The 18,461-nt window shown below is 41.0% G+C and overlaps 1 protein-coding gene across 2 annotated transcripts in view; it reads right to left on the reverse strand.

Annotated features, from left to right (window-relative positions):
- Positions 1 to 18,461, reverse strand: part of URI1 (URI1 prefoldin like chaperone) — a 68,506-nt gene that overhangs the window by 13,883 nt on the left and 36,162 nt on the right. For both annotated transcript variants that reach the window (XM_053604027.1, XM_053604028.1), the window contains one exon: positions 17,459 to 17,594. In XM_053604027.1, the coding sequence (XP_053460002.1) occupies positions 17,459 to 17,594 (136 nt within the window). The remainder of the gene's footprint in view (positions 1 to 17,458; positions 17,595 to 18,461) is intronic.

An 18,461-nucleotide genomic window follows, 5' to 3' on the forward strand; every position in this document is an offset into this window, starting at 1 on the left:
CTAAACCAGTGCACAGGTTTGCACTTCTGCTTTAAAATGGCAGAATGAACACACACACTTAATACTTTTCACCCATATCTCAGTAAAATAACAACTAAGAAAAAAGATTTTAAAAGCATAAACCTTAAAGATGAAAGTATTTGGAGAAGGAAAAATAACAGACAAGGAATGGGAACCAAGTAAATAACTAAATTTGTACAACAGAATAAGTTGCAGCAGACAGAAGCTGCTGCCAGTCACTCTGGGTTGTGTGACCTAGAAAAGGCTGCTCATTTTTTAACATTTCTGAAGGAAAGTAAATCACAGATAAAGATCTGGATTAAAGTTTGAAAGAAATGGTTAGGTTCCAAAACCCCGACCTCACAAAACACAGCCAGGTAACTGCCCCTTTCTTGTCTAAACAGAAGATTTATATCCTAGATGGGTTTTCAGGGATTGCAGGGGTGGGTGAGGGAGACGAAAGAATAGAGAATGCGTCTTAGTGAGATTTAGGGGGATTAAGACCGAACCCAGAGACCCCCCAGCCTGGTTTCCTGAACCCAAGATGAAGACTGGGAGATTCTTTTGTAGGAAATTGATTAGCCCAATTCTGATATTTAAAGATGCCTTCATAAAAAAATTTGTCACATTAATTCCCTATAAAAAACCTACCAGTCAACAAACTTTACCCATGCACCCAGAGCTTCCTAACAGTGCTTAATCCTAAGTATGAATTATAATTAATTAATTAGGTTAGCTAAGGATCAACAGACTTTTGAAAAGATTGTTTAATATTAATACCAGAGACAAGGAAAAAAAAGAGAGAGAAAAAAACAGAAAATGGAGTAAGTATATATACAAGGAAATTTTAAAAACCCATATTCCTAAAATTAAGACACTGCCCATGAAACAAGAACAGGGAGCTATAATCAAGGAACATTCAAAGCACAGATTAGCAGCTTCTGAGAATTAAAATACATACAGAAATTTTTTAAATTCAATTCATGATTTCAAAGTATAAGAAATAACTTCAAAAATTATAACAAATACAAACAGATGGACAAAAAAGGGAAATTTTCAAAGACTACTGGAAACGTCCCAGAGCTGTAGGACACCATCTCCAGCACCAGCAATCAGAAAGATCTGGACAGCACTGCAGCTTCACATCATGGGCAACAGCAACCAACAAGGAACCCAGAACTTTCCTTTTTTTAAAAAAAAAAAAAAAATGGGAAAAATCAAAAATTTGAATAGCAACACTTAAAGACAGAAAAGTAAAAGAATAATGTATTCGAAATTCTAAGGGGGAAATCTGTTAAAAAAAACTAGAATTCTGAATAGTCTAGTCACAATAAGCAGGAGTATGAACGGCATTTCAGATGCGCAAAACTTGAAAAAATGTGCTTCCAATATTCCTTTCCAGGAGGTCACTGAAACCTATACTCCAACTAAGTCAGTGAAACCTGGAAGAGGCCACGGGGATAAACCCAGAATAATAAGAGGACAAAAGCACAGAACAATGGGAGGAAGCCCCCAGGAAAGCAGCTCAGGACAGGAGACATCCCAGAAAGACACCAGCAGTGAGGTCGCTAACCAAAAACGTTCGATAACGGTACATATACTAAATGTATGCCACAAACAAAACAATAGTTAACTTCAAATAAAAGCCTGTGCAACAATAAAATGGGATTACATAATATCTAAGCATGAACACAGGCTTATGAGCAAAGCAGGGAAACAGAGAAAACATAAAAATGCTAAATGGTCTTCTTAAACTGTAGGCAAGTAGGTAAGACACATAAAACTGAAAAAAGCAGGATATGCAAACTACTTAGAAAATGTGGATAAAAGGAGCAGAGTAAGAGAACAGCCCAAGACCTAAACCAACTACCTCTGGGGAACTGGGAGCAAAAGGGATAGAGCAGGACCCTGCTCCTTTTTCATTACAGGTCTAAGGGTGGTATGTAATGCTTTAAAGCTAAATATAAGGCAGATAAACTATAAATACAAATTTGTATTTTGAAATATAAAGTATCAGTGCATTCAAGATAATACCTTAATGAAGAGACTCAAAAATGCATACAGTGCTAGGTAAAATATAAAACCACAAACCAAAGAGCTCAAAAAACCCAAGTAAGATCAACGTAAGAAGAGCCACATCTAGACACATTATAATCAAACTACTGAAGGCCAAGGATAAGGGAGAATCTTAAAAACAGCAAGGAAAAAATCAACTCATGTAACAAATTCTGAATAGGCAGGTTTTCCAGCAAAAACCCAGAGGCCAGAAAGCTGTAGAATGATGTATTTAAAACGTTGAGGAAAAAAAAACTTTAGGTAAGAATTCTACATCCAGGGTGGCGCCTGTGGCTCAGTGAGTAGGGCGCCTGTGCCATATACCGAGGGTGGCAGGTTTGAACCTGGCCCCAGCCAAACTGCAACAAAATATAGCCGGGCATTGTGGCAGGTGCCTGTGGTGCCAGCTACTCGAGAGGCTGAGGCAAGAGAATCACCTAAGCCCAAGAGCTGGAGGTAGCTGTACCTGTGATGCCACGACACTCTACTGAGGGCAACAAAGTGAGACTGTCTCTTAAAAAAAAAAATACATCCATCAAAACAATCCTGTAAAAATGAAAGAGAAAGTAAGACATTCCCAGAGAAAGTCACAGGAGTCCTCATCACTAGAACGAGGCAGAGGGTCACTCGGGCGGGGCGAGAGGAACCGGGGACAACGTTGAAGCATCTGAACACAGAGCTCACAGAGGGACACAGGCAAAAATGAACACTGGTGTTATTGTTATTCTGGCAACCCACGTTTCCTTTCCTATATGATGCAAAAATGTATAGAAATTATAAATATATGTTAATATGTACACAATGCATAAAGATGTAATTATCATATCAGTAATATACTGGGAGGTGAAGGAGCTGTACAGGGATAGAGTTTTTGTATGTGATTAAAGTTACGTTGTTATAAACTTAAAATACATTTTATATATTTAGAATGCTATACTATTCTAGAAATTATGAAATATTAAAAGAAATTAGAAGGCGATCAAAACATCAAACACAGAGGATAACAGCAATAAGAAAGTGAGGACAGAGATTATTACCCCTGTGAATGGATTGAACTTCCCCATCAGTAAGGACCATGCAAATGCATGTAAATGGATTACGCTTCCCAAACACAGAGCATAGACTGGCAGAAGTGATTTTTTTTTTTAAAAGGATTCAACTTGTAAATCTAGGGACAAAAATAGGTTGAAAGTAACAAGATAGAAAAGATATTCCATGCAAATAATAACTAAAAAAGAAATAAAGGAGCTATGTTATTAATAGACAAAATAGACTAAGACAAAGCTGCAAGAGACAAAGGATACTTTATATTGATAAAAAGGTTCAATCTATCAAAGAGATACAACAATTATAAATATACACACACCTAACAACAGAGATCCAAATACATGAAGCAAAAATTTTCAGCACTGATAGGAGCAATGTTTTACAGTCATGACTAGAGACATCAATATCCCACCGTCAACAGAACAGCCAGAGAGAAAAGCAGCAGGGAGGTGAAGGGCGTGTGGACAGCGCAGACCAACTGGGCCTGCCAGACAGACACACACAGAGCCCCCAGCAACGGAGCATGAGCACCTGCAGAGGGAAGCTGGGGAGTCGCCAGGAGAGACCACCAGGCCAGACACAAAATAAGTTTCAACACATTTAGCAAGACTGAAATCAGGCAAAATAATAATTTTTCCAATCACAATGGAACAAAAGTAGGAATCATTAATAGAAGGAAAAGTGGAAAATTCACAAACACCTGGAAATTTAACAAAACAGCCAATGAGTCAAAAAAGAAATCACAAGATTTAGAGGTAATACCTTGAGACCAAGAAAGTGAAAACTCCACATACTGGAACGCCTGCAAGGCAGCTAAGCGATGCTAAGAGAAATTTACACCTGTTACATTAAAAAAGACTGACCTGGATCAGGACCCTTTCTGGGCACCCTGAGGAACTGGAAGACAGAGAGGAGAGTGAAGCCAAAGGAGCAGAAGGAAGCAACAGCAACAATAGAGAAAGATAAACAAAAAAAGAGCAGAGAAACAACAGAAAAATCAGTACAACCAAAGGACTCTTTGAAAAGACCAACGGAATTGATTAAGAAAAAAAAAGAAAACCTAGATTGTTTAAGAAAAAAAGATTCAGATTACTAAAATCACAAATGAAGTGGGACAATAAAACATATTATGGAAATTATAAAGAAATACTATAAAATAGTGAATGTCAACAAATTGGATAAAATCAATAAATTTGCTAGAAAAACACAAACTCCCAAAACTAACTCAAGAAGAAATAGAAAATCTGAACCTAATGACAACTAAGGATCTTCCACCAGTGATCAAAAACCTCCCAACAGAGAAAATCCCAGGAACAGATGACTTCACAGATGAATTCTACTGAAAACTCAAAGAATTGACACCAACCCTTTCTCAAACTCCTCTAAAAAATCAAAAAGGAGGGAACACATCCCATGAGGCCAACCGGATAAAAATACTAAAAGAAAACAACAGGCTAATAACTCTTATAAATGCAAAAATGCAAAAATCTTCAACAAAATGCTGGCAAACCACACATGCAGCGTATTAAAAGGATTATACTCCATAAAAACAAAAATGATTCAACACACAAAACCAATGGAATAGACATTCAACAGACCAAAGGAGAAAAACACATGATAATCCCCACTGAATCACAAAAAGCCTTTGACAAAATTGAATGCCCTTTTTTCATGATAAAAAAAAAAAAAGAGAGAGAACACTCCCTACAACTAGGAACAAAAGTGAACTTCCTCAACAAGACAAAGGGCACATGTGAAAACCCGACCCTGACATCACACACTGTGGCAAAGAACTGAAAATCTTTCCCTAAGATCACAAAAGAGCCTGAGATACCCACATGCTCCTCACTGTTTAACTCAAAGTCCCAGTTAGAGCAATTAGTTCTATTCAACATGGTACTAGAAGCTCTAGTCAGAGCAATTAGGTAAGAAAAAAGAAAAAAGCATTCAAATTGTAAAGTTAGAAGTAACCTCTAGTGCCAACAGATGATATGTTCTTATATGGGCAAAACCCCAAAATATCCACCAAAAAAAATTAAAAAGTTCCCTTACAGTTAATAATATCAACAAAGTTGTAGGATACAAAAATCAGCACCCACAAGTCAGCTGCATGTCTATATACTAGCAATGAATAATTTGAAAAGGAAATTTAAAAAATAATCCATTTAAATTAGCACCACAAGGCTAAATTCTCAGGAATAAATTTAATGAAGAAGGTGTAAAATATTTACACTAAAATGTATAAAGTGTTGCTAAAAGAAATTAAAGAAGACACAAATAAATAGCAAGATATCCCGTGTTGAGGGACTTAGGGCGTCAAAACCACACACAGTCATCCATAAACTCAAGGTAAGTTCCAACAAAAATCTCAATGATATTTTTTGCAAAAATAAAAAAAAAAAATCCACCCTAAAATTAATATCTAAATCTCAGGAGTTCACAAATAACCAATACAATCTAGAAAAAGATGAACAAGTTGGAAGGACCGCTTTTTCTATTTTCAAAACTTTCTATGCAATGCTACAGAAATCAAAACAGTGTGGCATTGACATAAACACAGATATACAGACCAAAAAAGAGAATAGAAACCCTAGAAATAAGCCCTCATAAATATATGGCAAAATGATTTTTTTTTGGGGGGGGGAGGGACAGTCTCACTCTGTCGCCCTGGGTGCAGTGCCCTGGCATCATCACTCACAGCAGCCACAGACTCCTGCTTTGATCACTCAGGTGACCCTCTTGCCTCAGCCTCCCAAGTAGCTAGGACTACAGGCGCCCACGACAACACCCCACTAGGTTTTTAGAAACGGGGTCTCACTCTTGCTCAGGCTGGTCTCGAACTCCTGACCTCAAGTGATCCACCTGCCTTGGCCTCCCAGAGTGCTGACATTACAGGCGTGAGCCACTGCGCCAGCCCTGGCCAAATGATTTTTGACAAGGGTGCCAAAACCATTGAAAAAGATAAGGATGCTCTTTTCCACAAATGGTGTTGGGAAAACTGGATTCACATGCAAAAGAAAAAGGTTACACCCATATCTTACATGATATACAAAATGTAACTCAGAATGGATCAAAGATCTAAATGAAAAGCTACAACTATGAAACTCTTAGAAGAAAACACAGAAAAGCTTCATGACGCTGGATTTGGCAATATGTTCTTAAATATGACCCTGAGCATTGGGCACAAAAGAAAAAATAGACAAATGAGATAATCAAAATTAAACATAAATGTATTAAAGGATATTATCAAGAAAGTGAAAAGGGGCAGCGCCTGTGGCTCAAAGGAGTAGAGCGCTGGCCCCATATGCTGGAGGTAGCAGGTTCAAACCCAGCCCTGGACAAAAAAAAAAAAAAAAGAATGTGAAAAGGCAACACACAGGCAGAAAACATTTGCAAATCATAAATCTGATATACAGGACTATTATCTAGAATACATAAAGAATACCTACAACAAGGGGGAAAAAACTTGATTAAAAAATGGGCAAAGGACATAAACATTTCTCCAAATAAGATATACAAATGTGGGCGGCATCTATGGCTCAGTGAGTAGGGCACTGGCCCCATATACCAAGGGTGGCTGGGTGGCGCCTATGGCTCAGTGGATAGGGCACTGGCCCATTATACCAAGAGTGGCAGATTCAAACCCAGCCCCAGCCAAATTGCAACAAAAAAATAGCCGGGCATTGTGGTGGGCACCTGTAGTCCCAGCTACTCAGGAGGCTGAGACAAGAGAATTGCCTAAGCCCAAGAGCTGGAGGTCCAGCTGTGAGCTGTGATGCCAGAGCACTCTACACCAAGGGTGACAAAATGAGACTCTGTCTCTAAAAGAAAATACACACACACACACACACACACACACATGCCTAACAAATTCATGAAAAGAAGCTTACTCTGACTAATTATTAGAGAGATACAAATCTAAACCACAATGATACATCACTTCAAGCCCTTCAGAATGGCTAATATCAAAACATGGTAAATAACCAGGTTTGAGGACTGGACCCCTTGTGCAGTGCGGATGGGAGTGGAAAACAGAGGGGCTGCTGTGGAAGACTGCATGGAGGCTCCCCCAAAATTAAACACAGAATTACCACACGGTCTGGCAATTCCATTTCTAGGTATTCACACAATAAAGTGAACTGAGTATCTGTAGGTTCTCAATCACAGCATTATTCACAAAAGACAGAAACAGCCCGCGGCCCATCTGTGCATGAATGGGTCAATAAAACACAGCACCTACACAGAATGGAACAGTACTAAGTGTTAAAAAGGGAAGAAACACCGGCACGTGCTACAACGTGAACCTTGCAAAGACTATGGTTAAGTGAAATGATCCAGATGAAAAGAACAAAGATCGTGTGGACCACTCCTCCGAGGTCCCCAGGAGGGTCAGACTCCCAGAGGAAGCACCACAGTGGCTGGCGGGAAGCCAGGGCGAGAGGAACGGAACGGGCAGTCATCACTGAACAGACACAGAGTTGTAGTCTGAGAAGAAAGATTCTGGACACGGGAGGTGGTCGCAGTTCACCAACGATGTGAAAGCACTGTAATACACTTTAAAATGGTTAATTTTATGGGGAAGGGAGGGAGGGACTACAACAGGGACCAGTTTCAAACAAGTCTGACGCACACTGGGTGGCCCAGGACAGGCCGTCATCTGTCCAGACCATCACCCTCAAATTTAAGAACTGATCTTCTCATGCCAGCAATTCAATCCTACTAATTATCCTACAGTACAAAGTGATGCATGCACACACGTACACAGGTTACTAGGTTTAAAAAGCAAAACAAAAAGGCACCCCAAAGGCCTCATGGGAAAAGACTGGCTAAATAAATTATGACACAAGAGAGTATAATAATATAATGCTACACAGTTATTAACAGAATGACAGCGTGCTGCAGGAAGAAATAAAAACAAGGCTGCCTGCTCACGGCTGAGTGGGAGCAGGCCCAGACTGCAGGTGCAGCATCACTCTGGAGCGGTAACACATCGCTGACAGCGCCGCCTCCAGAGAGGAGGACTAGCTGGGAAAAGGCAAAGGAGAGACACTCATTTTATAATAAACAGCCTTTAAATTCTGTATCTTGTCCATATATAACCTAGGAAAAAAAGATTTTAAAAAGCCATCCTGTGAATAACTTGGTGCAAATTTATATATAATCTTTCTTCCTTTATCATTTTTTTTAAAAAGCTGGCTATATTTAGTGCCAAGAATTTATCACCTATTTTCTTCCTTCTGAAATCTTCCTCATAATAGGTACTACTTTAAAAAATTCAAATCAGTTTCTCTAAATCAATGAAGTTTGGAAATCACAATATTAAACAAAATTAAAAGGATATTTTTCATTACGGGACTTGTAAGAACACTGACCCTCAGGTGGAGGGGAGCCGTGTGCAGTGACCTGCTACCTTACGTGACTATGTTAACACCACTGACTCTAGGTCACCACCAGTCCACTGACTCATCTCAAACCTTCACATTCATCCCTTCAGATCCACCTTTCCACTAAAAATGAGCCAATTAGTTGCCAAGTCCTACTGGGCTCAGAAATTTCCTTTTTTTCTTTTTTTGGGACACAGTCCCCCTCTGTAACCTAAGCTGGAATGCGGTGGCACCACCATAGCTTGCTATAGCCTCGACTCCTGGGCTTCAGCAATCCTCCTGTCTCGGCCTCCATAAGTCACTATGCCCAGCTCATTCTTTTTTATTTTTTACAGAGACAGGGTCTCACTGTGTTGCCCAGGTTGGTCTTGAACTCCTGGCCTCATGCGATCCTCCCACCTCAGCCTCCCAATGTGCTGGGATTAAAGGCGTGAGCCACCAAGCTCAGCACCTGCCCCTGACCTTTGCTATAAGCCTAGAACCTTAACCCTCGTTCATGATTTTACCCATTCACATCCACCTTTCCACCAAAAAATAAAAATAACTTTATTGCAAAAATGAAGACTGCATTTTTGAAGATGAAATTCAAAAAAGAGAAACAAAGGTGTCTGATTCAGATTTAAATCTCTGAAACAAGTTATTTTATTATTTTGAAATAAAGTAATCCTCCCAGCATATCTTCTAAAGGAAAATCAGTTAATATCACCCTATAAATAAACTTGTTTGACATTAATCACTGACTAAATGACTTCAGAAATGTGGCCAAATGCCTGTTGTGACACCAGCACTGTCCAGACAGGGTCTGGATCCTAAGTCACTCTGCACACATGTGCGCAGTGCAGAGTACGGGGACAAGTGGACACAAAATCCCCATGGGGTCTATGCCGTGGGAACTGACAACTGAACCCTGTTTTTTCTTTTGGTCTCACTGGAAACACATTCCCTATCCACAGACAAAATGCCCTCGAACCTAAGAAATAACTGAGCAAATCTCAAAGTACATATTTAAAGTAAAACTTTACTTTCCATGTAAGAATATATTAACACCTAATCTGTAACATTAAAAACACTTCAAAGAGTTCCTATTTTAGCGAAAACAGAGTAATGTAATATAAAAATATCAAATAATCTAAAAAACAACAGGAAAAGGAGAAAAAGAAAAAAAGAAGGAAAATGCTAAACCTAAACACAAACATATTAATAATTACATTAAATGTAAATGGTGTAAACACACCAACTAAAGGTCAAAAATTATCAGAATGTTAATAAGACTTAACTCACTTTAAATCTCATGATAAGGTCAGGACAAAAGTAAAGGAATGGAAAACACACATCCCAGGAGCACGCAACAGAAACAGCCACATGGCCATCAGATGAAGAGAGCTTGCGAGCAAACAATCACCAGGGACAAAAAGAAAAGTCAACAAGAACATCTTACAATCTTACGTGTCTGTGCTTAGCAATAAACCTTCAAAAGACGTGAAGCAAAAATTGATGAAACTAAGAAGAGGAACGGCTGCGTGCACAGTGTCCAAAGACTGCACTCCCTCCAGGGGCAGCGGGTGGACAGGGCAGCTGCTAGGCCACAGACCTGAGACCACCAGCAACAGAGGGAAGCTGCACCAACAGCAGCAAAATATACCTTCCTCTCAAGTGTACAAACACTGAGGCAGGTAGACCACATCCTGGATCATAAAACAGATCTCAATAAATGTGGAAGAACTGAAATCACACAAGGTATGTTCCCTGACCATAATGAATTACACCAGAAATCATTAACAGAAAGACAGCTGGGAAACCTCCAAATACTCAGAGATTAAGCAACATATTTCTAACTCAGGGATTGGCAAACTTTTTCTGTAAAGGGCTGACTGTAATTATGTTAGGTTTATGGGCCACATTTGATCATATAATCTTGTTTTCCCTTTTCTTATAATCCTTAATTATGTACAAAACCATAAATTTAAGGTGACACAAAAACTGGTGAGGACCGGATATGGCCCAGCCATAGTTTGCCCTATTCCAAGTAATTAGTAAATCAAAGAGAAAGTCTCACAAGACATGAGAAAATAAGTTGAACTGAGAATAAAAATACCACATGTCAAAATGTGTGGCACAAAGTGCTCAGAGTGAGAATTACATCGTTAAAATAGATGTTTGTAAAAGACACTCGGAAAAACAGCATAAAACAAACCCAGAACAAGCAGAAGGACGAAAATACGTATAGACAGTCAATAAAACACAAAGCTGGGCATTAAAAGATCAATAAAACCAATAAACCTCTAAAGCAGTTCTCCTCAGCCTCACTGGACACCCTCTGCGCTGGGGCTGCCACATCTGGGCTCAGCAGCTCCACTGTCTCCACCCACCCGCTACCCCGACAGCACACCCCCCACCCTCTACCCCAACAGCACACCCACCACCCACCCCTACAGCACTCCCCACCCTCTACCCCGACAGCACACCCACCACCCACCCCTACAGCACTCCCCACCCTCTACCCCGACAGCACACCCACCACCCACCCCTACAGCACCCCACACCCTCTACCCTGACAGCACACCCACCACCCACCCATACAGCACCCCCCACCCTCTACCCCGACAGCACACCCACCCCTTCAGCACCCCCCACCCTCTACCCCGACAGCACACCCACCACCCACCCCTACAGCACTCCCCACCCTCTACCCTGACAGCACACCCACCACCCACCCCTACAGCACTCCCCACCCTCTACCCCGACAGCACACCCACCACCCACCCCTACAGCACCCCACACCCTCTACCCCGACAGCACACCCACCACTCACCCATACAGCACCCCCTACCCTCTACCCTGACAGCACACCCACCACCCACCCCTACAGCACCCCACATCCTCTACCCCGACAGCACACCCACCACCCACCCCTACAGCACCCCCCACCCTCTACCCCAACAGCACACCCACCACCCACCCATACAGCACCCCCCACCCTCTACCCTGACAGCACACCCACCACCCACCCCTACAGCACCCCCACCCTCTACCCCGACAGCACACCCACCACCCACCCCTACAGCACCCCACACCCTCTACCCCGACAGCACACCCACCACCCACCCCTACAGCACCCCACACCCTCTACCCCGACAGCACACCCACCACCCACCCCTACAGCACCCCCACCCTCTACCCCGACAGTACACCCCCCACCCTCTACCCCGACAGCACACCCACCTGTACAGCACTCCCCACCCTCTACCCCAACAGCACACCCACCACCCACCCCTACAGCACTCCCCACCCTCTACCCCGACAGCACACCCACCACCCACCCATACAGCACCCCACACCCTCTACCCTGACAGCACACCCACCACCCACCCATACAGCACCCCCCACCCTCTACCCCGACAGCACACCCACCACCCACCCATACAGCACCCCCCACCCTCTACCCCGACAGCACACCCACCCCTTCAGCACCCCCACCCCTCTACCCCGACAGCACACCCACCACCCACCCCTACAGCACCCCCCACCCTCTACCCCGACAGCACACCCGCCACCCACCCCTACAGCACCCCACACCCTCTACCCTGACAGCACACCCACCACCCACCCATACAGCACCCCCTACCCTCTACCCCGATAGCACACCCACCCCTACAGCACCCCACACCCTCTACCCCGACAGCACACCCACCACCCACCCATACAGCACCACCCACCACCCACCCCTACAGCAACCCCACCACCCACCCTGTGACAACATCCTGGGGCATGGGTAAAACTGACCCCTGTCCATTTGAGCACCACTACACCTGACCACAAAGAGAGAAGGATTAAAATCAGGATTAACAAAGCCAGAACTAAAAGAGAAGTTACTCCACACACATATTTTACAAATAAGAAAATAATACTATAAACACACTTATATACACTAATTCAACACTATTGGGTGAAACAGACCAATTCCTCGAAAGTCACAAACTACCAAACCTCTCCTATGGAGAAAAAAATAATCTAAATAGTCCTGTATCTATTAAAGAATTTGAATTTGTAGTTAGTCTTTTGAAAAAGAAAGCCCCAGGCCTAGATGGTTACACTGGCAAATTCTACCAAGTAACACTAATTTTATGCAGTATCTTCCAGAAAGTACAAGCAGAGGAACACTTCCCAAACCAATTTATAAGGCAAACAAATTATTCACAAATCAAATCTAGCAAAACATAATAATAATAATACACCATGACACGAGGTGGTTAATTCTAGGAGTGAGACTCAATCAATATAGTCGACAATGTTAACAGACTAAGGAAAGGAGACTGCAGGATCCTGTCAACAGAGTGTGAAAGAGTGCAAGGACAGCCAACATCTACCCAGGACAAAACATCCACAAGTCAGAAGCAGACGCTTCCTTCCTCTGGTAAAGGGTCTCAACTAAAAAAAAAACACCTACAGTAGTAACACCACACTTAATAGTAAAATACCAAATGTTTTTGCCAAAGTAACCAGTTACAAGGCAAGGATGGCTGTACCTTATCGCGTCTCTTCAGCATTACTGCAAGTTCTAGCCAGGGCAGAATGGCAAGAAAAAGAAATTAAGGGCTTAAATATTGCAAAAGGACAAAAAAGTAGTTGCTATAGTTGTTATTCACACAAAAAATGACTATTTACATAGAAAATTCCATGAAAACTATCCCCAAAACATTCAGAGAGCAAGGTTTCAGGATACAATGTTAACTTTAAAAATAATCTGTATGTTTAAGAACTACACAATGCTGGTAAAATGAAGTCAAAGAAACCCTAAATAGACACTCTGTATTTACTCATGGATTTACAGATACACAGCTAACGCAGTTAAGATGTCAATTCTCCTCCTCCAAATTACATAGATTTAGGGCAATTCCAACCAATATCCCACCAGGATTTTTTTGTAAATATAGATATGTTGTTTCTAAAATGTATGTGGAAAGGCAAAGGAATCAGAATAGCCAAAACAATTCCAAAAAAGAAGGACTAATTAGAGGATTCATCCTCACCAATACTGAGAAACACTAAGAATCTACAGCAATCCTGGCAGAGTGTGTCAGCAACAACACCCACAAAGATCAGACAGAAGAGACGGTCCAGAGACAGCCGCACAAAGACGGCCAATACACCTGTCGTTTAACAATTTAACAATTCACACATCATACAATTCATCCATTTAAAATGGAAAGCCAATGGTTTTAGTGTATTCACAGGGCTGTACAACCATCACATCTTTATTTTTACATTTTCACCACTCCTAAAACCCCCCCGTCCTCATTAGCAGTCACCTCCCATCCTGCCTCCTCTCTTCCTGGCCCTGAGCAGCCACTACTCTACCTTCTGTTTTGTAAATCTGCCCTATTCTGAACATTCCATACAAATGGAATCAGACAGTAAGTGATCTTCTGTGACTCACTTCTTTCACCCCGAATAATGTTTTCCAGGGACATTTCTCTTTGCTGCCAAACAACATTACCTTGTAAGGACACACGGCGCTCACCTGCTCACCAGCTGGCAGGCACGTGGATTGTTCCCGCTTTCTGAAAAGTATGAATAATGCTGCCACTGATATTTGTGTACAAGTTCTAGTGCAAACATATATTCTAACTTCACCCAGGAAGAATACCGTGTAGGTACAGAATTGCTGGATCACATGGTAAATTCAGCATTTAACTTTCTAAAAAATTCCAAATTGCCTTCCAAAGTGGCTACCCCAGAAAGGCATGAGGACGCCAATTTCTCCACATCCTTGATAATATATGTGCTATTACAGCCATCCTAGTGGGGTATCCATGAGGTTCTGACTGCAATTCCTTAATCACCAAGCTGCACAGAAACGCAATGGGGAAGCTGTGTCTCCAGCAGCACCGGGGGCCCTGACCCCAGAGACCTCACACACAGTTGACCACAGTGGACCACAGATCTAAGTGTGAAACGTCAAACCATGGAACTTTCAGAAGAAAACATAGGAGAAAATCTTCAAGAACTAAGTTAAGGCAAAGGGTCTTAGACATGACACCAAAGATACAACCCTTTAAAGAAGAGAGGGAGACCCTGAACTTCAAAATTAAAGACTTTTGCTCTGGAGACACCCTGTTAAGAGAAGGAAAGCACAAGACACAGACGGGAAGAAAACACTTGCAAATCACATATTTAACAAAGGACATATCCAAAATAGACAGAGAACTCTTAAAACTCAACAGGACGAAAACATACAACCCAATTTTTTAAGTGGGCAAAAGATTTCAACAGATAAAACACAGAAAATAAGTATATAAATCCATGCTCAACATCATTAGGCAATGATGCAAATTAAAACCACTGTACACCGAGAACTGGTAAGACTGCAAAGCTGCTAGAAATCTTCCTCCACTGCTGGGAGGGAGGTAAAATCACACAGCACTTTGGAAAACAGCATGGTAGTTTCCTAAAAATTGAACATGCACTTACCACATGACCTAACAATCTCACTTGTAGGTTATTACTAACAGCAAGGAAAATTATTTTCACACAAAAACCTATACAGTAAGGCTTACAGCAGCTCTGTTCATTCAATTGTCCCTGAAATGGAAACACTCAAATGCCCTTCAGCAGGTGAGCAGAAACACTGTGCCATGGCCGCAACAGACCTGCACGAAGTCAACACTACTCCGCACAGAAAGGAAGGAGCACTCCTCACACTGAGCGAGAGCAGCGAGTTTCAAAAAGACTCCACGACTCCATTTACACGACACTCTGGAAAAGGCAGTGTGACAGTGACAGAGGACAGCCCTGGGGTATGGGTGGGGGGTGAGCCCATGAGGGTGGCACAGGGAGTCTCTGGTGCCTGTGTTGTAACTCACAAGTAAAAAGTCTATTCAGGGCGGCGCCTGTGGCTCAGTCGGTAAGGCACCGGCCCCATATACCGAGGGTGGCGGGTTCAATCCCGGCCCCGGCTGAACTGCAACCAAAAAATAGCTGGGTGTTGTGGCGGGTACCTGTAGTCCCGGCTACTCGGGAGGCTGAGGCAAGAGAATCGCTTAAGCCCAGGAGGTGGAGGTTGCTGTGAGCTGTGTGAGGCCACGGCACTCTACCGAGGGCCATAAAGTGAGACTCTGTCTCTACAAAAAAAAAAAAAAGTCTATTCAACTCTTACAACACAACTTTAAAAAGATGGACATTAAATGGTAAAAAATAAAAAGATTATGAGCACAAAGGCTAAGAGCACTGAGCCTACCTCCTCCCCACAGGAATCACCTTCCTCGGACCTCCTCTGAATCCTCAGTTGCTGTCGTTGGCAAACCCATCCCGTCCCTCACTCTGACTACTCTCCTGACACGCAGTGACCTCCCTCGCCTTCCCTGACCACCCCAGTGAGCAGGGGTAGACAACTCTATGCTTCACTTGTTATATTTTTTCTGCATTAAGAAAAATAAAGTATGTGCTCTTAACGAATACTAAGTACAACAATGTACCTAAACATCTTCTTCAGTTATAAATTATTATAAAGCTATGTGAATAAAACAACTCTACAGAATTTATTTAATAGGCATATTCTTAGGCATAAATCTGTACTTTAAATATTACTTTAGATAGATATTGATCACAGTTTGGTCAGTTTCCAAAACTGGGAAAGTGATTTACCAAAAAACATTTCTCCCCTCTAGAGCTCTATTCTATCATTAATACTTTCAGTTGTAACTGATTCTAAAGATTTCTGAAATATGAAAATCAACGTGAATAAACTTCAAGAGGTTATGAATTCATTTCATATCGGCAGAGCTACCCCAGAGAAGAAAGCCTTCCCCATTAAGAAAAGTCTTTAAGAAAGAATTATGCCCATTCTCTTTCATGTCATATACATATTTTAATGTAGCAAAGTCAAAAGATTTATCATTGCCAGAAATTATATACAGGCCTAACAATAACACTCTGATTAGTGTCACAAAAGATCAAAATATGTATCAATTATAAACTTATAGGAGTTGATTTGCAATTAGAGTCTCCAAATATAGTTCCCAGAATTTCACTGAGCGAATTGAGTTCTCTAACAAGGACCCACTCATATATATAAGTGAAACCAATTTCAGCCTTAGGAAACTCAGCTGATTTCTATCTGGTACGGCCTTATTCATACAAAAGGATGCTCACAAAATGTATTTTCAAACATACATTTAACTACAAGGTTAAAAAGCAGGTAGAGATGACACTATACTATCAATTTAAGTATGTTGTTATGGAAATAAAAACACAAATTAGAAATTAAAGGAAATCTAATTTTAAAATACAACTAAGCTAGACCCAAGATAACTCATTCAAGTGCAAAATGTGTGTCTGTGTGTCTGTGTGTTTTTAGGTATCTATGCACCAGTAAACAGTATCAGATGTGAATAAAACTAAAGAGTTACCTTAGTAAAATGAGGCACAGATATCGAACGACTTAAGCAGTCTAAGAGTATCATTTTTGGCAGGGCCTTTCTATACATGGTCCTTTCTATAAAATGAAAACATGATTTCTTCCAAACCAAATAGCATCTCTAAGAATTGTCTACACGTGTAAACAGTTATTTCTCTTAGTCTCTAAGTAGAAAACGAACTACTTCTGAGTACTAAAGCATTAAAAGCCAAAGTAAATCTGTAAAAGCAACTAAAACAAACCTATCGTAAAGTATAAAATGACCCCAATTTTTATGTCTTCCCAACTTCTATCTATAAAATCATGTGTAATGGCTTTTAGACACTGTGATTTCTGAAACGATGCCAATGTGGGTAATGTTCCCAACCCAGATGCTCCACCCCCAAGCTCACTCTCTACTGCTGGTTCTGGCCAAACCACCTACAAATCATGGAAATCACAAACAGCCCGGACTAGAAAATTATGGAAGCAACTGTTGGTAACAAACAGTCTCTCAGCGTGGCAGCTTGTGCAGCGACACAAACGCGGCAGAGGACCGTTCTGAAGCGGGACCTACGTTCTTTCCGGTGCTCGACTAAGCCTGCGGCCTGCTTTGCTGAGCACTTGGCAAACCAGTTGTCCCCGAGTAAAACGGTGACTTCATTAGTGTGGACAAGTTTTCCTGGCATGAAGGCAAAGGGGCCAAATGGTACCTGTTGTTTAAGAAAAAAAGAGAAAAGGCAAAAAATTTAAAACACTAAAATTTATTTATGAAATACTTAGCATTAAAAGTCCTGCATTTTCATCAAATTCTTTTTTTTTTACATACACACTGGGGGAAATTATACCAACTCCACATGTATTTATTAACATTACACTAAAATTTCACTAAGAAGATCTATAAGAAATTTCTCTAAGTTAATAAATCAATGTTAAAACAAGAAAATAAATCTGTCACATTCATACATAACTCAGAGGGCGACTCTTTAGTACTGTCTTTATACTTTCATTCATTTGTAAAACTAAAGGAAAGCAGACTAGTAGTAAAATATTGTCAATGGAAAATACTAATAAAGAAAACAAAAAATTATTTTCAGTAAGATAGACTTTTTTGCAAAGCAAGAATTAGTGAACAAATAGTTTTAACAGTTCTATCTCTCTACACTTACAAAATACTTGGGATAGTATAATAAGAACAAAGTCTTCATGAGAAAGTTTATTCGTGCAATGAAAGATTCTAACCCAGGGCTCGTGAACAGAACACTGTGTCGATAAGAATATCATTAAAACAAAAATTAGCAGCACCTTTTTATATAAAAATCAATGTCCTTGGCTTTAACTTTGTGAATTATGAAACACTGTGGCCTATTTCTGCTCTGGCGGACAGGAAATGACTAAGTGCCATATTTCTATCATAATTAGTTTTTTATGTAGGTCTGACTATGAAGTATGTCAGATTTTATGTTAATACTTATGTCATTTATACACCATAACGTGTCAATTTTATATATATATATGTGGAAAAAAAGAAAAGTAAATACAAACTATTACTACAATGTGTGTATTATTATAAAGTAAAA

This window comes from Nycticebus coucang, chromosome 10 (assembly GCF_027406575.1).
Source record: "Nycticebus coucang isolate mNycCou1 chromosome 10, mNycCou1.pri, whole genome shotgun sequence".
In the NCBI taxonomy this organism is placed as follows: domain Eukaryota; kingdom Metazoa; phylum Chordata; class Mammalia; order Primates; family Lorisidae; genus Nycticebus; species Nycticebus coucang.